At 44.1% G+C, this 22,369-nt stretch overlaps 2 protein-coding genes across 2 annotated transcripts in view; one reads left to right on the top strand and one right to left on the bottom strand.

Annotated features, from left to right (window-relative positions):
- Positions 1-18,811, top strand: part of LOC139459511 (endoplasmic reticulum transmembrane helix translocase-like) — a 39,183-nt gene extending 20,372 nt beyond the window's left edge. Inside the window, exons 16-26 of the mRNA XM_071241012.1 lie at positions 3,130-3,239; positions 3,942-4,034; positions 4,468-4,564; positions 5,029-5,090; positions 6,089-6,226; positions 7,131-7,248; positions 7,374-7,570; positions 8,498-8,640; positions 11,647-11,758; positions 14,109-14,252; positions 15,972-18,811. Of these exons, the coding sequence (XP_071097113.1) occupies positions 3,130-3,239; positions 3,942-4,034; positions 4,468-4,564; positions 5,029-5,090; positions 6,089-6,226; positions 7,131-7,248; positions 7,374-7,570; positions 8,498-8,640; positions 11,647-11,758; positions 14,109-14,252; positions 15,972-16,082 (1,325 nt within the window). The 3' untranslated portion in view covers positions 16,083-18,811. The remainder of the gene's footprint in view (positions 1-3,129; positions 3,240-3,941; positions 4,035-4,467; positions 4,565-5,028; positions 5,091-6,088; positions 6,227-7,130; positions 7,249-7,373; positions 7,571-8,497; positions 8,641-11,646; positions 11,759-14,108; positions 14,253-15,971) is intronic.
- LOC139459513 (coiled-coil-helix-coiled-coil-helix domain-containing protein 5-like) overlaps positions 1-22,369 on the bottom strand; it is a 433,260-nt gene that overhangs the window by 28,538 nt on the left and 382,353 nt on the right. The gene's annotated exons all lie outside the window — the stretch shown is intronic.

Genomic DNA, 22,369 nt, shown 5'->3' with positions numbered 1-22,369 from the left:
GGGGGAACCCACAGTCACTTGCTACTCGATCTCACGTTCGAGTTTTATGCTCTGGTGGACAGTGTCCCGTGCCAGATACGCGCCCGTCACATCCCAGGTGTGCGGAACGTACTGGCCGATGCTCTATCGAGGCCTCAGGATCCGAGCCCCACAGAGTGGATGCTGAACCCAGTAGTGTTTCAGTGGCTGTGCGAACGTTTGGGTCGTCCGATGGTCGACCTGTTCGCAACACGGTTCAACAATCAACTCCCGTTGTTTGTATCACCAGTCCCGGACCCGAGGGCCATCGATCACGATGCTCTCGCGTTAGACTGGACGGGCTTGGACGCTTATGCTTACCCGCCGACAGCGTTGATACCACACATTCTAAGCCGGCTTCGCTGTCGAATGTTACTGATCGCGCCCATGTGGCCGAACAGATCGTGGTACCCCGACTTGCTGACCCAGGTCACGCAGTCGCCACTCCCACTGCCTGTGAGACCGGATCTCTTGATCCACCCTCACACCCGTCAGCTTCATCCAAACGCAGGGCAGTTCAATCTGCACGCGTGGATGTTGTCACCGAGCGTCTGAGGAGTAAAGGTTTTTCTCGCCGGGCGTCTCGGGCATACGTTAGTATGCATCGTGATTCTACCCAGAAGGTGTATAATGCACGTTGGGTTATTTTCACGAAGTGGTGTTGTAAACATCACATTCATTCGCCAGATAAGGTATCTGTGCAGGATATTGCTCGTTTCATGTCTCACTTGCGAGAGACCCGGAAACTCTCCGGGGGTTCCATTGCCAACTATGTTTCGTCCGTTGCTACGGTACGGGACGTTGCTATGGGTACCAGTCTCTCCAAAGAGCCGGTGATACGGGGTATTATCAAGGGTTTCAAACAGCACGATCTTAAGAAGGGCTGCCTTCGGGCACCGGCCTGGGATCTTTCCCTAGTGTTGCAATCACTTACGGAAGCTCCGTATGAACCCTTGCATAGTGCTTCGTTCCGGCATGTGACTTGGAAAACAGCATTTCTCCTCTCCTTTGCCACGGCGGCACGTGTATCCGAAATTCATGCACTCGATGTCGCCAAGGTACGATTCGATAGGGGTGACGAAGGAGCGGTCCGCCTGGGCCTGCTCATGGGCTTCGTCGCCAAGAATCAGAGAGTCGGGCAAACGGAGAGAGAATTCACTGTAAGATCCCTCAAAGAAATCTTACATCCTGCTGATACTGAGGACAGAGCGCTGTGTCCGGTTAGGGCCCTTAAGTATTATCTTAAGGCTTCGAATGAACGTAGACAAGGGCGTGACCGTCTGTTCATATCGTGTAACCCTAATCGCACGGTTGACATAACTCGCAACTCGATTGCGTTGTGGCTTCGTTCTGTCATCAATCTGGCGTACCGGTCTCGGGGGTTACCGGTAGCGGGGTCAAACCCGCACGAGATCAGGGCGCTGGCGGCAACATTTGCCCTACACTCGAATATCTCTGTTCACAGAATATTACGAGGTTGTTACTGGCGTTCTGACTCGGTTTTTGCCAATCATTACCTCAGAAAGGTTTCTGATGAAGACGTGGAGGGGGTGCACCGTCTTGGGCCGCTGATCGCGGCACAAGCGGTCATCTAGGGGGTGTGTCCAGCGCAATTCCAAACTCCGCAGTCGTCAGTCCTTGCACGGTGGTCAATCTGGGTCGTCTCCAATGTTCCCACGACGTGGGTACAGGAGTGGGGGTCCTGCAAACCAGCGCACTCACACCACAGGTGAGGCGGCTTTTTGTGTGTTTTATCCTTATTTGTATTTTGACAATTATTCATTTAATTGTCTGTCGTGTATTCCAACCTTGTGATACATGCTTATGAATACTGGAATTAGGTCACGCGCCTAATGCATACTTTAAGTAGGCTTGCTCTGGGATATACGGTCTGAAGGAAATTAATTTCCCTCTTTTCGACTGTTTAACCTGATCCAAGATTAAGCTCACGCGGATACAGTGTTCTCATCCGCTGCGGCGATGAAATACCTATCCAGTGGGGCCGTTTGGAGTCACCAATCGTTTTGGCAATGACGATTGAGCCTTACGGTATGCGCTTGACAGTGCTTTGGTATTCCTATAGGGTAACGCCTAGCTAGGTGCATGCGCATCGAGTGCTTCCGCCTTGGTGTTTACTTCCGCTGGTCGGAAGGAACGCTAGCAGTCAGGATTCGGGTTGTAGGTGCTCCCCACCGCCTACTGTGGTAGTCAGCCTTGGTATAACAGTGGTAACGTATTACTTAATGTAATTTGTAGAATTTTCCTATTCGGAATATTCTATAAGTAATACGTTACCACTGGGCTGCTGCCCGCCCGTCCGTCCCCCGAGCACTTGCTCTCGCAGGAGACAAGAGTGAAGGGTGTCACATGGCAGCTAGGTGGCTACGCACGTGCTGCATGAGGTAATTGAGATCTCTGTGGTAGATTTCGCTATAGCAGCAGTTGTGGGAGACAACAGCCTCGGTATAACAGTGGTAACGTATTACTTATAGAATATTCCGAATAGGAAAATTCTACAAGTCTTAGCGCTAAGATAATCTAACTCCCTTACTTTAACATAGGCTTACAATAGTCTTAGCGCTCAATAAGCGGGCCCTGGGCCATGGATCTGCTGCAAGACGTGCAAGACGTGCAAGACCTCAGTAAGCAATTTGAATCTCCAATGGAAACGATTTGTCCTGTCAGTTCTTGGTGCTCCCTGTGCACAACTCCATTCTGCATGCCTGCCAACAATTACAAATCAACAGACTTCAGTTTGAAGTAATTAATTAACTGCAGAGACAAGTGTGGATTTAATTTTTGTTCAGACTAGGATACTTGGCTTTGACAAAACAATGATAAGTGATTGCACATTCACTCAAAGCTGATATCTACATAATGTTTAACATCATGTTGCCACTCTCTTCATGATAACCACCTATTATGATAATACCAATGATCATAGCAATAACCAGCATGTTCATGATAACCCTCAGTTTGTTATATCCACCTAGTACAGGATTGCTACTTCCAGTATGATAATTCCTCTGCATGTGATAACACATGAGAAATACCAAGTTCCTGGAAGCCGCCCAGTTCATGCTAACCAACTTGCCTCTTGAATTCCTGCAGCCCGAGGCTGGCACTGGCAGTCAATCGATGATCGTGTTGTCATCCCAGCCATACCAATGGACATGAAGAAAGAGCTTCTAGCTGCATATGACCTGTGTCTCACGGGAGAGGTATGATTTATCCTGTGTAGAATGTTGCCAGTCTCTGTTTCCTCGGGCCTGGGGAGGTAAGAGAGTAGACAAGGTGGCACAGTTTTCTTTGTAACAAAAAGGATAAGCCCATCAGAAGCTTGGATTTAATATATACTAGGAAACATGGCAGGTTCCTACGTACCATGCTATATGTCAATTGATCTATTTAATTTACAAACTGATCAAGTGAAAGGTGGGTTGTCAACATTTCTTCATTTTTAACTATGAACATGATGAATGATTGATTTTTATCATCCAAAACTGGCTCCCAGAGGAGATATCGCTTGCATGAAATCAAGTGATATCTACATTGTAGATATCGCTGCAATGATATTACATCACACTGCTTTGCTGAGGCAATTATTGGGATCAGGTGGTCTGCCTTGCTGACTTAGTTGATGCATGTCATCATATCCCGATTGCGGAGATCGATGCTCATGATGTCAGTCACTGGATTGTCTGGTCCAGACTTGATTATTTACTGACTGCCATCATATAGCTGGAATATTGCTGAGTACGGCATTAAACAAACAAACTTAGTTGTCATGGAGTCGATGATTAACAACTGGCCTGCCTGGCCTATAATGCAGACATGTGCCTGGAACATTGTGGATGAAAGCAACATTCACTCATTCAATCATATACCATCTCACAGCTCTGACCACTGATCTCTTCTCCTAGGCCCTCACTTGGCTGCAGACAGAACACTACAAGCTCCTGAGAATCGTGCTGCCAAATACTAAAGTCTTTGCCAGGGTAGCCCCAAAACAAAAGGTAGGTACATCTCACCAGTTTGATCACATCCTACAAGGCTTCACAGGACTTAGGAATTCTTCATAGTTGACACAAATCTTTGTCTAAAAACAGTAACATTTATTCTGCAATGGTTTTGCTTTGTTAACAACAAACAACCTCATCCATATGCTGTAAACAACAAACAACCTCATCCATATGCCGTAAACAACAAACAACCTCATCCATATGCTGTAAACAATGAACAACCTCATCCATATGCTGTAAACAATGAACAACCTCATCCATATGCTGTAAACAATGAACAACCTCATCCATACGCTGTAAACCTATAGACTTCAATTGTCTGAAACATCCTGTAATTATAGGTTGATTGCTTCATGTTGTGATTGACTCATGTTGTGATTGCTTCATGTTGTGATTGACACTGTATCATGTGTTATCTGCCTTGCAGGAGTTCATAGTTACAGCCCTGAAGGGCATGGGCTACACCATTCTCATGTGTGGAGATGGAACGAACGATGTTGGGGCTCTCAAACACGCTCATGTTGGTGAGGAGATTTGTCCCTTAAAAATATGCTGAATCAAAAAAGTCGGGGATCATGAATATTTTTGGAGATATTGTTTGAAGTGAAGATTGAGCACACATTTTCATTAACATATCCCAAAAAACATTGATGATCCTTAACATGTTTGTGAAGTGTACAATGTAACTATATACCAACTATCACCACTGATTAATTATTTGAAGTCCTTGGTTACCATCAGTGTTGCGGCAGGAATTACCAGTGACATAGACCTCAGGCTGCTACAGGCCTCCAGGGTGAACTATGTAATGAGTCTGTGAGACAAGGATTTGTTGTAAGTTTGAAGATGTTACTAGGTATTTATGTCTCACCAAAAGAGTTTAAGCATTAGCATTGCTAGCAAAGGTTTCAAATGTTCGAATTGATGTGTACATCTTGCTGGGATCCCTTTCTGCTTGTGTTGCAGTGTAGGTTGTGTTGTGTTTCAGGTGTTGCACTACTGGCCAACGCTCCAGAGAGGCTGCCTGACAAGAAGAGGAGAAGAGATGAGGTATGTAGACAAGTTGGCAGTGAGGGACTACTAATGCTGAGTCAGATTACTCAGTCACTCGTAACTCTTGTTATGATTACAGATGCCTAATGATTCTAGCAAGAGGCCCACAGCTTATTATTAAATTGCACATTTTACAACATTTGGATAATTGATGTGAAATCTAGTTGTGAAAATTCTCAAGTGCAATTTCATGCTGCAAATACACCAAATTGTCAGACTGGGTAACAAGGCTCATTGTGTGCCACCATACCCTGATAGCATTACACATTACTCATGATATCAATCACTGGGTTGCCTGGCCCATACTGATAAATTTACAATCTGCTTTTATAGCTGGAATAATTCTGTCTGTGGCTCTTTACTCGACAGTTTCATCCTTGTATAACCAACGTATGATATCTGGTGTCTGTTTTGATGTATACACAGGATCCATTTGCCATCGTACCTTTGTATTGTTTGTTTGTTTGTTTATTTGTTGTTTAACACCACACTCAGCAATGTTCCAGCTATATGACGGCGGTCTGTAAATAATCAAATTATGAGCAACTTTCTACACAATTGGAATATGATGACATGCATCAACCATGCAGCGAGCCAGACCACCTGATCCCAATAGTTGCCTCTTACGACAAGCATAGTCGCCTTTTATGGCAAGCATGGGTTGCTGAAGACCTATTCTAACTTGGATCTTCAGATCTAACCTTTGTATTGAGTCTGGTTTTAATGTCCAAATGAAATATGTCTGATTTTGAAAGTAGATCCCTACTATACTCACGTTCTGAAGAGGTATTTTGACCATGGTGATTGGCTCTAGATTTCAAGCTCATAGTGATAAGAGAGCTGTAGATACTGATGCATGTATCAGGGTATTCCTCGGGATAGAACAGAGATATAAGAGCTGGATAATCAAACTCTGTTTTTCTTATGAGGTACCTCATACTTGACATGACGCCATGCATTGCTGTAGTCCAACAGATTTCTGTGTTTGTGTTCAGAACAGCAGCAGTAGTGTAGATGGCGAGACCCCAAACGACAAGCTGCAGATGATGAGTCAGCGCGGTGGGGGCAAGGTGTCAGGGCGGGCTGCCAAGCAGAGAGCCATTGCAAGGGGAGATAACCTCGCTCCTGCACAGGTAGCTACCTTAGAAATGTCATGTACAATGTTACGTCAGTTAGAAGGTGTTCAAGGGCATTAGTACATTCACTGTGATTGATGGCTGGAAAAACATCACAAAATGTTAGTTTTGGGGCTAAAATTGTATGATTCATTGATTGATTAAATGCTGTGATTTATGGTTTAGCGTATATAATTTTGCATATATATTACAGACTATTTCTATTCAGTTGAAGGACTAAATATAAATATGACACAACAGAATCCTTTTACATACTGGTGGGCTAGATATTAAATAAATACTTCTGAGGGATTGTTGGGCTGGTTGCTTTTCGCTACAGCTTGAAGTGCTGCTCCTGATGTCATGTATAAGAAACTGCATAGGTACTCGACCATGGAACGTAACTCTGCATGATGTGACTAGTGATACAGGTTTAATGCAGAGGGCGCTGAATCCAGACTATTCCAGCACTGGTTACAATAGCGCAAGCATTGCATTGTGTCGTGTCAGGATAAGAATTAATTTACATGAAGTTGGATATCAATCATATTAGTATACTTATCCTGACACAAGTCTCAGGGCTGCCCTTCCGTTGCCCATCTGGATGTCAAGCTGTGTGCTGATGGCTGATCAAGGACAGATAACTCTGATTGGTAACCAAAGGGCAAGGCAGGCCCTGGGGTTAGAAGAGGCATGTTTTATGTTCTGTGTGATATGATCGAAGTGGAAAAGGAGATTTCAGTGTGTCGTGTCAGGATAATAATATGCATAATGCATAATATATATGCAACATCGAGGCTTCACCCTATCGCATGTATTGGCATGAGCCAATCACACTCCTTCTTTCTGAAGGGACTAGCGCCTTAACAGACATCACCCATGGCAATTTACAGGTGTTTAATATGCCCTTTTGTCGTTACAGAAAAAGCTTGCTGCCATGTTGAAAGAACTTGAAGAAGAGGAAAAATCACAGATTGTTAGACTTGGAGATGCCAGCATAGCATCCCCTTTCACATCCAAACTATCCACAGTGGCTAGTGGTGAGTGACTTTCTACCAGTATAGCATTAACCAAAGCAGTGTTAAGATAAGCACCACTGTATATATTCTGTTGTGTAAACTCCAGATGTATCAATGTATAACATGCCAATTTTCTCCTATTTCAGTGTGTCACATCATCAAACAAGGGCGATGTACTCTTGTGACAACCCTGCAGATGTTTAAGATCCTGGCCCTGAATGCCCTGATCCTGGCTTACAGCCAGAGCGTGCTGTACCTGGACGGCATCAAGTTCAGTGACGGCCAGGCCACCATGCAGGGCCTGCTGCTGGCCGGCTGCTTCCTGTTCATCTCTCGGTCCAAGGTAACACCATAGAGCTGCGTGTCACATCTGGCTCCCGGGCGGCCCATGTTGTAAGGTGCCGCTATTTGAGTTCATCTTTACAGGTGCTAGAAACTTTGATCGTGGGTTGATTGCCATAATCACCTTGATCATGTTTCTAGGTTGGCCAGCACCATACCCATGCACATGGGTTTCACCTAAGGAGGGACTAACCATTTGATATTGGGGAGTGGCCTGGGATTTTGTATTGAGACCAGAATTTTTTTCCAGCTAGAACTGCAAAACCAGATTTTTTTTCAAATTAAAACTCTGAGCCAAAATTTTTTTTTGCTAAGTTTTGTGGCAGAATATCAAATGACTTGCAACACTGTGTGCTTTCCACCAACATCAAGCTGACACACCCTGCTTGAACTGAGATACTGTTCAAATAAGCGTGTAAGAAAACTCACTCACTGTTAATATAGACAGACACAGGTTCTTAATTTACCCTTGTATTCATGAGCTAACACAATACACCTGTTTCACTCAAACATGTCACTCAACTGCCAGCCTAGAGCAAATCAAGATGGCTGCCGTAAAGTCCTTCCCAATGCACAGAGGGCAGTTTCGTAATTCCAGGGAAAGTTTCGTATCCACATATTAACACTCACTCAATGTTGTATTATCCCAACAACAACATGATGATAATTACAGCAATAGCTAGTAATAGTAATAATAGTAAGAAAAAGAATTGAAGTTGTTTTCTCTGCAGTAACAAGTTTTTAAGCAAGTCGTTACACTTGCCTACAACCCATATCTGTTGTACTGCTACTCATTCAGTGCCTTAGTTTAGTCAATATCTTTCTGTCTAATGCCCTTTGTATAAATCAGCTTATATAAAAGTGCCTGAAAATGAAACTGAGTGCAATGTTCCAGTCAGCAGTCTGATGTTTTTTCATCTTGTTTCAGCCACTGAAGACACTGTCGAAGGAGCGTCCACTGCCTAACATCTTCAACCTGTACACAATACTCACAGTGCTGTCTCAGTTTGCTGTACATTTTAGTAGTTTAGTCTATTTAGTCGGGGAGGCGCATCGACACGATGCAGCAAGGTAAGTCCCTCAATGTCTGTTAATATCCTCCACCGTGCGATGCATGGTTGGCCCTGAGAGTGTGTGTCCCTGAGTGGAGGCCCTGAGTGTGAGGCCCTGAGTGTGTGTCCCTGAGTGTGAGGCCCTGAGTGTGAGGCCCTGAGTGTGTGTCCCTGAGTGTGTGTCCCTGATTGTGAGGCCCTGAGTGTGTCCCAGAGTGTGTGTCCCTGAGTGTGTATCCCTGAGTGTGTATCCCTGAGTGTGTGTTCCTGTGTGTGAGGCCCTGAGCGTGTGTCCCTGAGCGTGTGTCCTTGACTGTGAGGCCCTGAGTGTGTGTCCCTGAGTCTGTGTCCCTGAGTATGAGGCCCTGAGTGTGTCCCTGAGTGTGAGGCCCTGAGTGTGTGTCCCTGAGTGTGTGTCCCTGAGTGTGTGTCCCTGAGTGTGAGGCCCTGAGTGTGTGTCCCTGAGTGTGAGGCCCTGAGTGTGTGTCCCTGAGTGTGTGTCCCTGAGTGTGTGTCCCAGAGTGTGTGGCCATGAGTGTGTGGCCCTGAGCGTGTGGCTCTGAGTGTGGCCCTGAGTGTATGTCCCTGAGTGTGTCCTTGAGTGTGTGGCCCTGAGTGTGCGTCCCTGAGTGTGTGGCCTGAGTGTGTGTCCCTGAGTGTGTGTCCCTGAGTGTGAGGCCCTGAGTGTGTGTCCCTGAGTGTGTGTCACTGGGTGTGAAGCCCAGGGTGTGTGTCCCAGAGCGTGTGGCTCTGAGTGTGTGTCCCTGAGTGTGAGGCCCTGAGTGTGTGTCCCTGAGTGTGCGTCCCTGAGTGTGTGTCCCTGAGTGTGTGTCCCTGAGTGTGAGGCCCTGAGTGTGTGTCCCTGAGTGTGTGTCACTGGGTGTGAAGCCCAGGGTGTGTGGCCCAGAGCGTGTGGCCCTGAGTGTGTGGCCCTGAGTGTGAGGCCCTGAGTGTGTGTCCCTGAGTGTGAGGCCCTGAGTGTGTGTCCCTGAGTGTGAGGCCCTGAGTGTGTGTCCCTGAGTGTGTGTCCCTGGGTGTGAAGCTCAGGGTGTGTGTCCCAGAGCGTGTGGCTCTGAGTGTGTGTCCCTGAGTGTGAGGCCCTGAGTGTGTGTCCCTGAGTGTGCGTCCCTGAGTGTGTGGCCTGAGTGTGTGTCCCTGAGTGTGTGTCCCTGAGTGTGTGTCCCTGAGTGTGAGGCCCTGAGTGTGTGTCCCTGAGTGTGTGTCCCTGGGTGTGAAGCCCAGGGTGTGTGTCCCAGAGCGTGTGGCTCTGAGTGTGTGTCCCTGAGTGTGAGGCCCTGAGTGTGTGTCCCTGAGTGTGAGGCCCCGAGTGTGAGGCCCTGAGTGTGTGTCCCAGAGTGTGTGTCCTTCAATGTGTGGCTCTGAGTGTGTGTCCCAGAGTTTGAGACCCTGAGTGTGTGGTGCATAGTATGAGGCTCTGAGTGTGTGGTGCTTAGTGTGTGTCCCTGGGTGTGTGGTGCTAAGTGTGAGGCCCTGAGTGTGTGGTGCATAGTATGAGGCTCTGAGTGTGTGGTGCTTAGTGTGTGGTTCTGAGTGTGTGGTGCTTAGTGTGTGTCCCTGGGTGTGTGGTGCTAAGTGTGAGGCCCTGAGTGTGTGGTGCTAAGTGTGAGGCTCTGAGTGTGTGGTGCTAAGTGTGTGGTTCTGAGTGTGTGGTGCTAAGTGTGAGGCCCTGAGTGTGTGGTGCTAAGTGTGAGGCTCTGAGTGTGTGGTGCTTAGTGTGTGGTTCTGAGTGTGTGGTGCTTAGTGTGTGTCCCTGGGTGTGTGGTGCTAAGTGTGAGGCCCTGAGTGTGTGGTGCATAGTATGAGGCTCTGAGTGTGTGGTGCTTAGTGTGTGGTTCTGAGTGTGTGGTGCTTAGTGTGTGTCCCTGGGTGTGTGGTGCTGAGTGTGTGGTGCTTAGTGTGTGTCCCTGGGTGTGTGGTGCTTAGTGTGTGTCCCTGAGTGTGTGTCCCTGGGTGTGAAGCCCAGGGTGTGTGTCCCAGAGCGTGTGGCTCTGAGTGTGTGTCCCAGAGTTTGAGACCCTGAGTGTGTGGTGCATAGTATGAGACCCTGAGTGTGTGGTGCATAGTATGAGGCTCTGAGTGTGTGGTGCTTAGTGTGTGTCCCTGGGTGTGTGGTGCTAAGTGTGAGGCCCTGAGTGTGTGGTGCATAGTATGAGGCTCTGAGTGTGTGGTGCTTAGTGTGTGGTTCTGAGTGTGTGGTGCTTAGTGTGTGTCCCTGGGTGTGTGGTGCTAAGTGTGAGGCCCTGAGTGTGTGGTGCTAAGTGTGAGGCTCTGAGTGTGTGGTGCTTAATGTGTGGTTCTGAGTGTGTGGTGCTAAGTGTGAGGCCCTGAGTGTGTGGTGCTAAGTGTGAGGCTCTGAGTGTGTGGTGCTTAGTGTGTGGTTCTGAGTGTGTGGTGCTTAGTGTGTGTCCCTGGGTGTGTGGTGCTAAGTGTGAGGCCCTGAGTGTGTGGTGCATAGTATGAGGCTCTGAGTGTGTGGTGCTTAGTGTGTGTCCCTGGGTGTGTGGTGCTTAGTGTGTGTCCCTGGGTGTGTGGTGCTGAGTGTGTGGTGCTTAGTGTGTGTCCCTGGGTGTGTGGTGCTTAGTGTGTGTCCCTGGGTGTGTGGTGCTTAGTGTGTGTCCCTGGGTGTGTTATGCTTAGTGAGTGGCCCTGAGTGTGTGGTGCTTAGTGTGTGTCCCTGATTGTGTGGTGCATAGTATGAGGCTCTGAGTATGTGGTGCTTAGTGTGTGTCCCTGGGTGTGTGGTGCTTAGTGTGTGTCCCTGGGTGTGTTATGCTTAGTGAGTGGCCCTGAGTATGTGATGCTTAGTGTGTGTCCCTTGGTGTGTGGTGCTTAGTGTGAGGCCCTGAGTGTCTTGGTTCTGAGTGTGTGGTGCTTTGTAAGTTATATGTGACAAGAAGAAGAAAACTTTTGACCGTCACAAAAGTATCTAAATGTCAGTACCAGTATATCCAGTCAGCACGGTCAGACGAGTAAGAAACATAACAGTTTTTGCTTTTTTATCCAGAAAAGAAGAGTTTCCTGATTTAGAAGCAGAGTTCAAGCCAACCATCTTAAACACAACTGTATATATCATGTCCATGGCTTTACAAGTCTCAACATTTGCTGTCAACTATAGGGTGAGTCATGTCAACTATAGGGTGAGTCATGTCAACTGTAGGGTGAGTCACGTCAACTATAGGGTGAGACATGTTAACTGGACGGTGAGTCATGTCAACTGGAGGATGAGATGTCAACTGGAGGGTGAGTCATATCAACTGGAGGGTGAGACATGTCAACTGGAGGGTGAGTCATGTCAAATGGAGGGTGAGACATGTCTACTGGAGGGTGAGTCATGTCAACTGGAGGATGAGACATGTCAACTGGAGGATGAGTCATGTCAACTGGAGGATGAAACATGTCAACTGGAGGGTGAGTCATGTCAACTGGAGGATGAGTCATGTCAACTGGAGGATGAGACATGTCAACTGGAGGGTGAGACATGTCAACTGGAGGGTGAGTCATGTCAACTGGAGGATGAGATGTCAACTGGAGGGTGAGTCATGTCAACTGGAGGGTGAGACATGTCAACTGGAAGGTGAGTCATGTCAACTGGAGGGTGAGTCATGTCAACTGGAGGGTGAGTCATGTCAAGTGGAGGGTGAGACATGTCAACTGGAGGGTGAGTCATGTCAACTGGAGGGTGAGACATGTCAACTGGAGGGTGAGTCATGTCAACTGGAGGGTGAGTCATGTCAACTGGAGGATGAGACATGTCAACTGGAGGGTGAGTTATGTCAACTGGATAGTGAGTCATGTCTACTATGGGTGAGTCATGTCAACTGGAGGGTGAGTCATGTCAACTGGAGGGTGAGACATGTCAACTGGAGGGTGAGTCATGTCAACTGGAGGATGAGTCATGTCAACTGGAGGATGAGACATGTCAACTGGAGGGTGAGTCATGTCAACTGGAGGATGAGTCATGTCAACTGGAGGATGAGACATGTCAACTGGAGGGTGAGACATGTCAACTGGAGGGTGAGTCATGTCAACTGGAGGATGAGACATGTCAACTGGAGGGTGAGTCATGTCAACTGGAGGATGAGACATGTCAACTGGAGGGTGAGTTATGTCAACTGGATAGTGAGTCATGTCTACTATGGGTGAGTCATGTCAACTGGAGGGTGAGTCATGTCAACTGGAGGGTGAGACATGTCAACTGGAGGGTGAGTCATGTCAACTGGAGGATGAGTCATGTCAACTGGAGGATGAGACATGTCAACTGGAGGGTGAGACATGTCAACTGGAGGGTGAGTCATGTCAACTGGAGGATGAGACATGTCAACTGGAGGGTGAGTCATGTCAACTGGAGGATGAGACATGTCAACTGGAGGGTGAGTCATGTCAACTGGATAGTGAGTCATGTCTACTATGGGGTGAGTCATGTCAACTATGGGGTGAGTCATGTCAACTATAGGGTGAGACATGTTAACTGGACGGTGAGTCATGTCAACTGGAGGATGAGTCATGTCAACTGGATAGTGAGTCATGTCTACTATGGGGTGAGTCATGTCAACTGGAGGGTGAGACATGTAAACTGGAGGGTGAGTCATGTCAACTGGATAGTGAGTTATGTCTACTATGGGGTGAGTCATGTCTACTATGGGGTGAGTCATGTCAACTATAGGGTGAGACATGTCAACTGGAGGGTGAGTCATGTCAACTGGATAGTGAGTCATGTCTACTATGGGGTGAGTCATGTCAACTGGAGGGTGAGACATGTAAACTGGAGGGTGAGTCATGTCAACTGGATAGTGAGTTATGTCTACTATGGGGTGAGTCATGTCTACTATGGGGTGAGTCATGTCAACTATAGGGTGAGACATGTCAACTGGAGGGTGAGTCATGTCAACTGGAGCATGTTTGAGCATGTATTTCTGGTATCAATCATCCAGTCGAGGTGAGTTTCTCTGTTTGTGGTTCTTTGATTACGATATTGAACACAGTAAAGACTGCCTCCATAGTCTAGAAGATAGAGCGTGTGCCTAGGTATCAGAAGCTCTGTGTTTCAATCCCCGGCAGGTCATGCCAAAAGTCGTTAAAAGATGGTACTTGTTGTTACCCTGTCTGGTGCACTGCATTTAAGGGATAAAACAAGGACTGGTCAGCTTGGAGTCAGTACACTGTGCCTCAGTGGGGTATCCATGTTAGACTGTGGCGTGATATCTCAGTGGGCCAGCACTATAAAACCATCATAAATCTGGACTAGCACAAGCGGACACACTGACACGTGCATGCACATCACTATATAAGTGCAATATTCTTGAATGCAACATTAAACCCCTTTTCACCTCACTTATCTCAACAGTTAGGGTTGCTGTAACCACTGAAGATGACACATGTCTGAGTGGTTATCATAGTTAACTAGCTCAAAAGCCATCATTACAGACATAACATGAAGATTTATGTTGTAAGGTATATCTGTTACAGGGAGAACCATTTATGGAGAGTTTAAAGGACAATAAACCCCTCCTGTACAGTTTGATGTTCTCGGGTGGCGCCATCTTTGCACTGGCAAGTGGACTGCTTCCTGACCTTGCCGACCAGTTTCAACTGGTGGCCTTGCCAGATGAGGTAACTATAGCAACAAGTCCAAATACCCCCTTGAATCCATGAGGTTGGAACAACATCCTCCAGTGTCTAATTATCAAAATGGGTGAACCAATTCTTTTTTAAAACTCTCACCTCATTTACTGCTGATCCAGCAGTGTGTTTTCTTCACAACCCTCTTGTGAGGTGCACCAAGCAGATAGTTACTCTCCAGACAAAGCTGATAACATGTCTATGCCTGGTGTGATGAATTATGGTAGGAAAGCCATCGACCCAAAATGCAGCATGCTCATTGTGCTGTTGTACTTCTGTCCTACAATTCCTGATTTCTTTGTATCTAAATAATCTAATTGAAGATAGTTATATATATGTGCAAGGTAGTTAAGTTTGCAAGGTTGAAAGGGAAAAAACATTTGTTCTCAAATAGAAGAGGTATTGTCAGGAAGGTGTTAGACCAGGGGTCCTGAAAATTTAAAATCCCCATCGGACATTTTCGTACGACTTTTCACACACATTACAAGTTGTTACGTACAGTGTTCCCTCATTATTACGCGCTATGGTTATAGCGCGGTAAAGCATGGCTCCCAAAATTTACTAAAATTTTTAGTAAACTCAAGTTTTCCAATGACACGATGTTTTCCCCTATCTCAGAAAACATTATCAGCTGATCACCGCGATCACGTAACACCGAAAATACCAGTCAACAAATCCGAACTGAAGAACGTGATTTAATCCGATCATTATGATATCTAGTAAAATTGTTCACTGTTTATCTGGACGAGAGTTTGCAATATATTTGATTAATATTATATGTATACAATAATTTCGGCGAAATCGTATGCGAAGTGATCGGTAGATCGCACAACTCACCGTTTTTACAGCAACCACGGTCAGATTACCGCTATTGACGCCTTGAACTGAACGCAAGTTGCAAGAGAATGGATACACATATCATATATGCAGTACCATGACTCGCTAAAAGTCATATTTGAGGCAGTTTGACTATAAAATGTCAATATAACGTTTTCGCAATCGAAATACATGTAGCGCGGGAAGTCCCTACGGTGACTGGTCAAAATCGTTACATACGTAAAAAAATATCCTGCATGCCATCTGTACCAAAGTGCTACGCTTATGGTTATCATGATTTTAAGTATATATGGTGGAAGCTGCAACTAAAATAAAACAATATTGGAATATATTATTCCTGATAAAATAATAATTTCATATACAATTTTTTCCCACGATTGCATCAAAATTCTTTGAAGTTCTTTCATTGGGTACGTTTTAACTGAATCATCAGTAGATTGGGGGGAAACGTGTGCACAGCTGATTGCTATTTCCGGCTTAGTTAGAGAGAAAATACACACGGTAATCTTAATCTCTACATATAAAACAATGCCTTTGAGAGCAGGAAATACATTTTAAATGGTAAAATCATCATGTCTAGTGATGTTTTATATCAAATTTCATACTTTTATTGACCAAGTTTGTTGTCAACTGAAGTCGTTGAAGGGATACGATAACGCTCATCAATTATTTGGACCACGAAGGTAGCGTTGTTTGTTTTTTTTAAAATGTCCGGACAGAAAAATTTAAATGTCGGGTAAGCAATATTTTAAATCAGACATTTGAGATTCCCAATCGGACATGTCTGGCGCATATGACCGTTTCTTGACCCCTGTGTTTGACGGTCTTATATCTTCCACTGTTTGCTTACCCCCTTCCTTTTCTCTGTTTCAGTTTCGCAACACAGTTCTTGGTGTCATATCGGCCGACATTGTTTTAGCATTTGTAGTCGACAGAGTTATACGATTTTGCCTAGGAACGGGGAAGTTAAAATCTACATATTAATTTATTTTTATATAACATTGCCTTTCACATGCTTTTATTAACATGGCTGTGTCTCAAATACAGGATTTCCCCCTAGCCCCTTGAGGTACTGTTTCTCAGTCTCACATCATTCCTACATTGACTTTCATCCTATGGTTTACAATGGGGCCAGTTGGTGTTGGAGGTGCACCCCCTCTTCAGATGCTAATGTGCTGTCATGTGGCGTCTCCATGTGTGTCTGGTGCACTGCACTAAGGAACATCGCATGAAGCAGTATACATTAACTCAATCATGCCTCTCTTATAGAATATTATCCTTAGACTGAGCTGCTTTTGTTGTGCTATGAAATCCTGAATAAGTATTATCTGATACCAGTATATTTGATAATTTTGTGACGTAACATGTTTGACTGGATCCCATGTCAGCTAGATGACATCCCATGTTTGCAAGGTGATGTCCCATGTTTGCAAGGTGATGTCCCATGTTTGATTGGATGAAATCCCATCTTTGCAAGGTAATTTCCCATGTTTGCAAGGTGATGTCCCATGTTTGCAAGATGGCATCCCATGTTTGCAAGGAGATGTCCTATGTTTGCAAGGTGATGTCCCAAGTTTGCAAGGTGATGTCCCAAGTTTGCAAGGTGATGTCCCATGTTTGCAAGGTGATGTCCCATGTTTGATTGGATGACATCCCATGTTTGCAAGGTGATGTCCCATGTTTGATTGGATGACATCCCATGTTTGCAAGGTAATTTCCCAGGTTTGCAAGGTGATGTCCCAGGTTTGACTGGATGACATGTCTGCTAGGTGATGTCCCATGTTTGATTGGATGGCAATCTGTTGAGATCTACTACATGTACATGTATATGCACATTCAATTTCAAATGCAAAAATCTGGTTGGAATTTTAAATTTTTTTTGTATGACATATAGCAAAATTTGCAGCAGATTAAACATCAATCAACACCTATGCATTTCTTTTTTCATGTGTTATTTGTAGTTGAGTAGGTGTGGGAATTAAGAATCAGTGTCCCTATTACTGTGGTATTGTTTGTTAACAAAGCAAATGTACATGTTCCTGTTAGCCTCAACGGAGATATGGGCTTAGTGCTATCCAAGGGGAGATAACTTAATAGGTACCCTGACAGTAGGGAGGAAGCCTGTATTCGAGACAAAGCTTTCTCCAGTCACCTCAGTGAGAGCCAGAGTTTTGTAACACTATTTTTGATTGGGCGGAGATGTGGATCTCAAGCAGACCAATTGATAGTATATGTAACCATGTGATTATGTCATAATTGTGATTGGATGACAGGCTTGTATATTATAGACCCAGGGACAAATTCTGACTATGAAGCAACTGTTTGATGTCTATAATGAGACTTTTGATGAGGAGCAGGCAACAGTTGATAGCTGTGATGCTCTAATTGTGTATTCCTGCACCAATATGGAATCCTTCTTGATTTGGCTTTGTGATTCATGGAGCTTGATCTACCATGTCTCTTATTTTGAGTTGTTTCCCTTAGACATGCCAGAATCCTGTGATTGAGGGTTGAAATTCGCACATTTGCCAGATTATGATTCTTGGTATCACCATACACGTCACTGTATTGGAAAAATCTTAAGACCTGCATCATTTTGAGCTTTCTTATACAATAACCTGACGTGCTGTGATGTAACTGAAATACTGATCAAAGTGGGGTCAAATCAAATTCACTCACTCTCGATTACTGTATCTGTACTATTCACACAAGGGGTTTCCCAGGATGTGGAAGTAGTGGGTCACTGTCTACGTCACTTTCAAGTGAAAGTGTGCTGTTTGCACGTTATGAACATCAGTTTTGTTGTCATGTGCCCATTATCTCACTGACAAAGCATATGTCGCATAAACATCACATTAATACATGTTGCCCTGATTAGTTCAACTCTGTTCTAATGTGATAACATGTTTGAATTTGTCTCGTGGGTGACAGTTGAGTGAGTGTATTGTGTCGTTCCTCGTGTTCACACGTGCGTCCTATTGATGTCCACATGGAGGAAAGACCCTGCTAGATGTTAGCAAGAAATAAGGCTGCATTGACGCAGAAGTCACAGTAAGGAACGCATCTTGTTATATGACCAGTGGGGACATTAGCATTGTCAAAATAAATATTGCCTTGAATGCTCTGACAGTTTATCCAGTAAAACTGCATATCAGGAAAAGAAGTTTTCTTATCCAAATATATACTAGCATTGAAAAAAAGTTCAGAACCATGTGTCGTATCAATATCTACATATGACATATATCTCATTTTTGTAAAGTACCTGGTGAGAGAGCAGTAAGATTGTCACTTTGTAAACACACACAAATGTGTTTCATTATAATGTTAATACAGGAAACAATTTTTTAAATAGCTACTTTATGTGCAAGTACGTTGTAACCCATGTTTAACCTGTTCCTATGTTTAAGCATTATAACCAGTGACTGTGTATGAGCAACTACACATGTCTAGGACGTGTTGGGGAAGTTGTTAACGTCATAGCTATTTGCAAAACCGACTTTTGTAATACATAGTACATGGTCACATTGATGAGTTCAGCATGATGAGGTAACAAGCATCGAGTATTGTCGTCCCAGGGTCAAGTCTCAGGATGTGCAGATGAATCATTGACCCATGTATAGTGTACTGTGTATATGTTTAAGGGATGACCGAGGGTTGTGTTGGGTGCCTTTGTTCTGGTATTGTCAGTTGGATAACTTGACCTGAATAAACCACTGAACTGGACAAGATGGAGACCTTTGTTTTCTTTAGACAAGCCACAATTATATCTTACGATGAAAGTGTGAACTGGACAACCCAACATGCCCCAGCAACATCGGTAAAGTCTTCACTGACTTGGATTTGGAGATAAACATATTGTGTATGTAATGAAGAGCTGGGTTATCTGTAGATTTAACCGTACTAAATTAGATCTGAAACCAAAACCTGCAGGGTGTTTATCACAAAAGCATCAAAGTGATCACCTTGGTGTTAGCTGAGATAGTGTGAAGAGACAATAGTTGAGTCCAATGTTTGCTGTTGGTTGTAAGTTGTAGATAATATGCATCAAACAAATATTGGTTCTGTACACAGTAAGTAACACGTCTTGTTATATGACCAGTGGGGAGATTGGCATTGTCAAAATGAATATTACCTTGAATGCTCTGACAGTTTATCCAGTAAAACTGAACTTCAGGGAAAGAAGTTTTGTCCTCCAATTATATATACCGGTACTCAACAACAAAAGTTCCTGTGACACCAATATTTTAGTGTATTTTTCAAACAAGTTAAGTTTGGTTTTCAATAATGTAGTACATGTATGGAATCAAGTCACAAAAACGCGACTGCTACAGAAAAGCATGCATTCCATGCAAAATATGACTTTTATGCAAGCCCCATGCATTTCACTACCCAAGAGTGGGTATAAAAACATGTGCGTTAACGGGATTCCATATGCATTGCTTAGCATCGTGCTGACAACCACTCAGAAAAACAACAAAATTACGCAATTATTCAACATTACGAAATGTCCTGTCTGAAAATGAGCGCCTGCGAGGCATTGGTATGCTTGAAGCAGGATCGAGTCAACGTGATGTTGCAAGTCAATTTAACGTCCACAGAAACATCGTTTGGTGTTTATGGCAACGTTGGCAACTGACGAATGCAGTCAGAGACCATCCTCGGAGTGGCAGGCCACGTGTAACCAATAATCGACAAGACAACTGGATTCGAACTACACATACGAAATCCATTCCAGCAAGCAACAGTGACTGGAAGAAGCATCCCTGGCCATCGACGAATATCTTCACAAACCGTACGCCGTCGCCTCCGATGTGCAGGGATTAACGGTTTTGTATGGTTGTACATGATTGTATATGGTTGTATATGATTTACATGATTGTACATGATTGTATATGGTTGTGTATGTTTGTATATGGTTTTGTATGGTTGTACATGATTGTATATGGTTGTACATGATTGTATATGATTGCTCATTGACAAATCGCTCTGATTATGGATGCCACATGACATGTTTAGGTCAGTAAAACTCAAACGTTTATGGCAGTGACTGCTCCAATCAGGATGATGTCTGCGCAGAGTTGCTTCCCTTATGTGCGGCAGAAACCAATGATGAATTATGACTCTTGGTTTTTCGGCACCATGGCCGAGCACCGTGGAAGAAGAAAGTCAGAAGTGATGCTGGTCTTACATGGTTCCCACTTCGGTGAAGCTAAATATAGAGTAGTGCTGCCTTAATAACATCTAGTCTCTGAAATTAACATATTTTACAGAGAAAAAGATATTTTCTTGTAATCTGGACTTGCCAAATAGTAGAGACTCCCAGGCACTGCATTGGATATATTTGTTTCAGGGTCTGCATGACAGACAAAACCCACTGTCAAATCTAAAACATTACCAGGGCTACCAGAATTTTACATTTGTGACATTTGTTCATGATAATAACTTTTAGCCAAAATTGGATGTGAACCAAATTTGATTATTTTCCTTGTAATCCCAAACAGAGGCAGGGGGGGGTGTTATTTGTAAACATGGGTCAAGTTGGATAGCCAAACCAGACATTTGCTTGTTGGATAGTCAAATCAGACATTTTCTATGAGTTTTGATATGATAGAGAGCAGAGACCATGTCTATAGAGAGTATGTCGATATGGGTAATTACCTGGGTAATATGTGCACACTAATTTTAAATACTGCCAGCTCAGTTCAGACATAAAGGTATTCACGGTGTATTCGTGTAGAAGTTCGGTTTCTTGTCATATCCTGGATTTGACAGGTCGTTGTCACGTGCTGCACGGACTGTCCGTGCGTTAGCGCCTCGCTATAACAACTTAAACTGTAAAAGAGTTTTATTGCCGTTTCAAGGCGGCTGCTAACTTTTCAAGCACTCTAGAAAACAGAAAATGGATTTACAAATGGGATGGGATGGTGACATCAGAAACATACTGAGGAGAATTTACATCAATCGCCTTACAAAGGGGTACATGGCATTTCCTGCACCTTCCAGCATTTCAATGAACGCGATCGAGCGACAGTTAATAAAACTGACAAGACTCGCTGCTTTTAAATATTTGTCGTAAGCTGATTATGTAACATGTATAAAATACCATTTGTTTAATGAAACCCGTGGATGTCCGGGTTAGAATTGATCTTCAGCAACCCGCGCTTGTCGTAAGAGGCGACCAACGGGATCGGGTTGTCATGCTCACTGACTTGGTTGATGCATGTCATCATATCCCAATTGCTTAGATAAATGCTCATATGTAAATCACTGGATTGCTGGTCCATTTGTTAATAGAAATACAGTCCTTACAGCGTGTCATTTTCTCACACTTTAATGACTGCTTGCACTTTAATGACTGTTTGCCCCCCCGTCGTGACTCCAGGTTAGAATAGGTCCCCTGCCTAGAGGCCTGCTGTACAACCTTATTGAGGTATCAGATTTCTTCAACAGCTCAGTGTTTGTGCTGTCGGTCTGTGCTCCCTTTTTGTTCAGACAGACGAATCATGTTGGTATATCGTGTCGGAATCAATGTAGTTACCTTGCACCTAGGTCCACAAATGATGCATTGTATTGTATTCATGTTATATTCGTTTTAACCACCTATGACCATTAAACAATTTTAGAAATCGAAGATTGCCACCAGTTCACGTTTACTTTTTATACTATAACTTTGAAAGTATTCAGCACACAACTACAAGTCCAAAGATACAATTGCTTTTTTTCAACTTGAACATTCCTGGTTTCAATAAAATATCTTGCAATCACTATTAAAAAAGTTATGATACCAGGTATTCGCGAAAAGATGGTTAAATACAGTATATTGTGATTTGATACCTCTGAATAACCAAATCAGAATCGAGTATTTCCCAAATTCTTAGAAGTATCATTAATTAATTTGATCAAATGATCATATCTGGTTGCACATGGAAATAAAGTGTAAAACTTCAAACACTGTTTATGAATATATATCTTTATACTACAACGAACATCTTCAGAATACAGCCTTGCCAACTTGAACTGTTATACTGTCGGTATTCCTCCAGGATTTGTCAGATCCTTCATCGTCACGATCCACTCATTAATAACTTTATACCCGTATTTGAATAAATTGCATCAACGAAAACCTCTTTCCTACTTAACAAGGATAAGGGCCATTTTTGCATGAGCTAAGAAATGTGGGACACTTCCATATAAATATTCAAGATGCCTTCTCATGAATGAGAATTAAATATATTTTTACAAAATGCAGAGATAAGGCCTCGTCTGGATTT

The sequence above is a fragment of the Haliotis cracherodii genome, unplaced genomic scaffold (genome assembly GCF_022045235.1).
Source record: "Haliotis cracherodii isolate W230 unplaced genomic scaffold, xgHalCrac1.p SCAF_13, whole genome shotgun sequence".
Taxonomy (NCBI): Eukaryota; Metazoa; Mollusca; class Gastropoda; order Lepetellida; family Haliotidae; genus Haliotis; species Haliotis cracherodii.
Note: the sequence above shows the minus strand (reverse complement) of the source record. Positions and strands in the feature narration are given on the sequence as shown.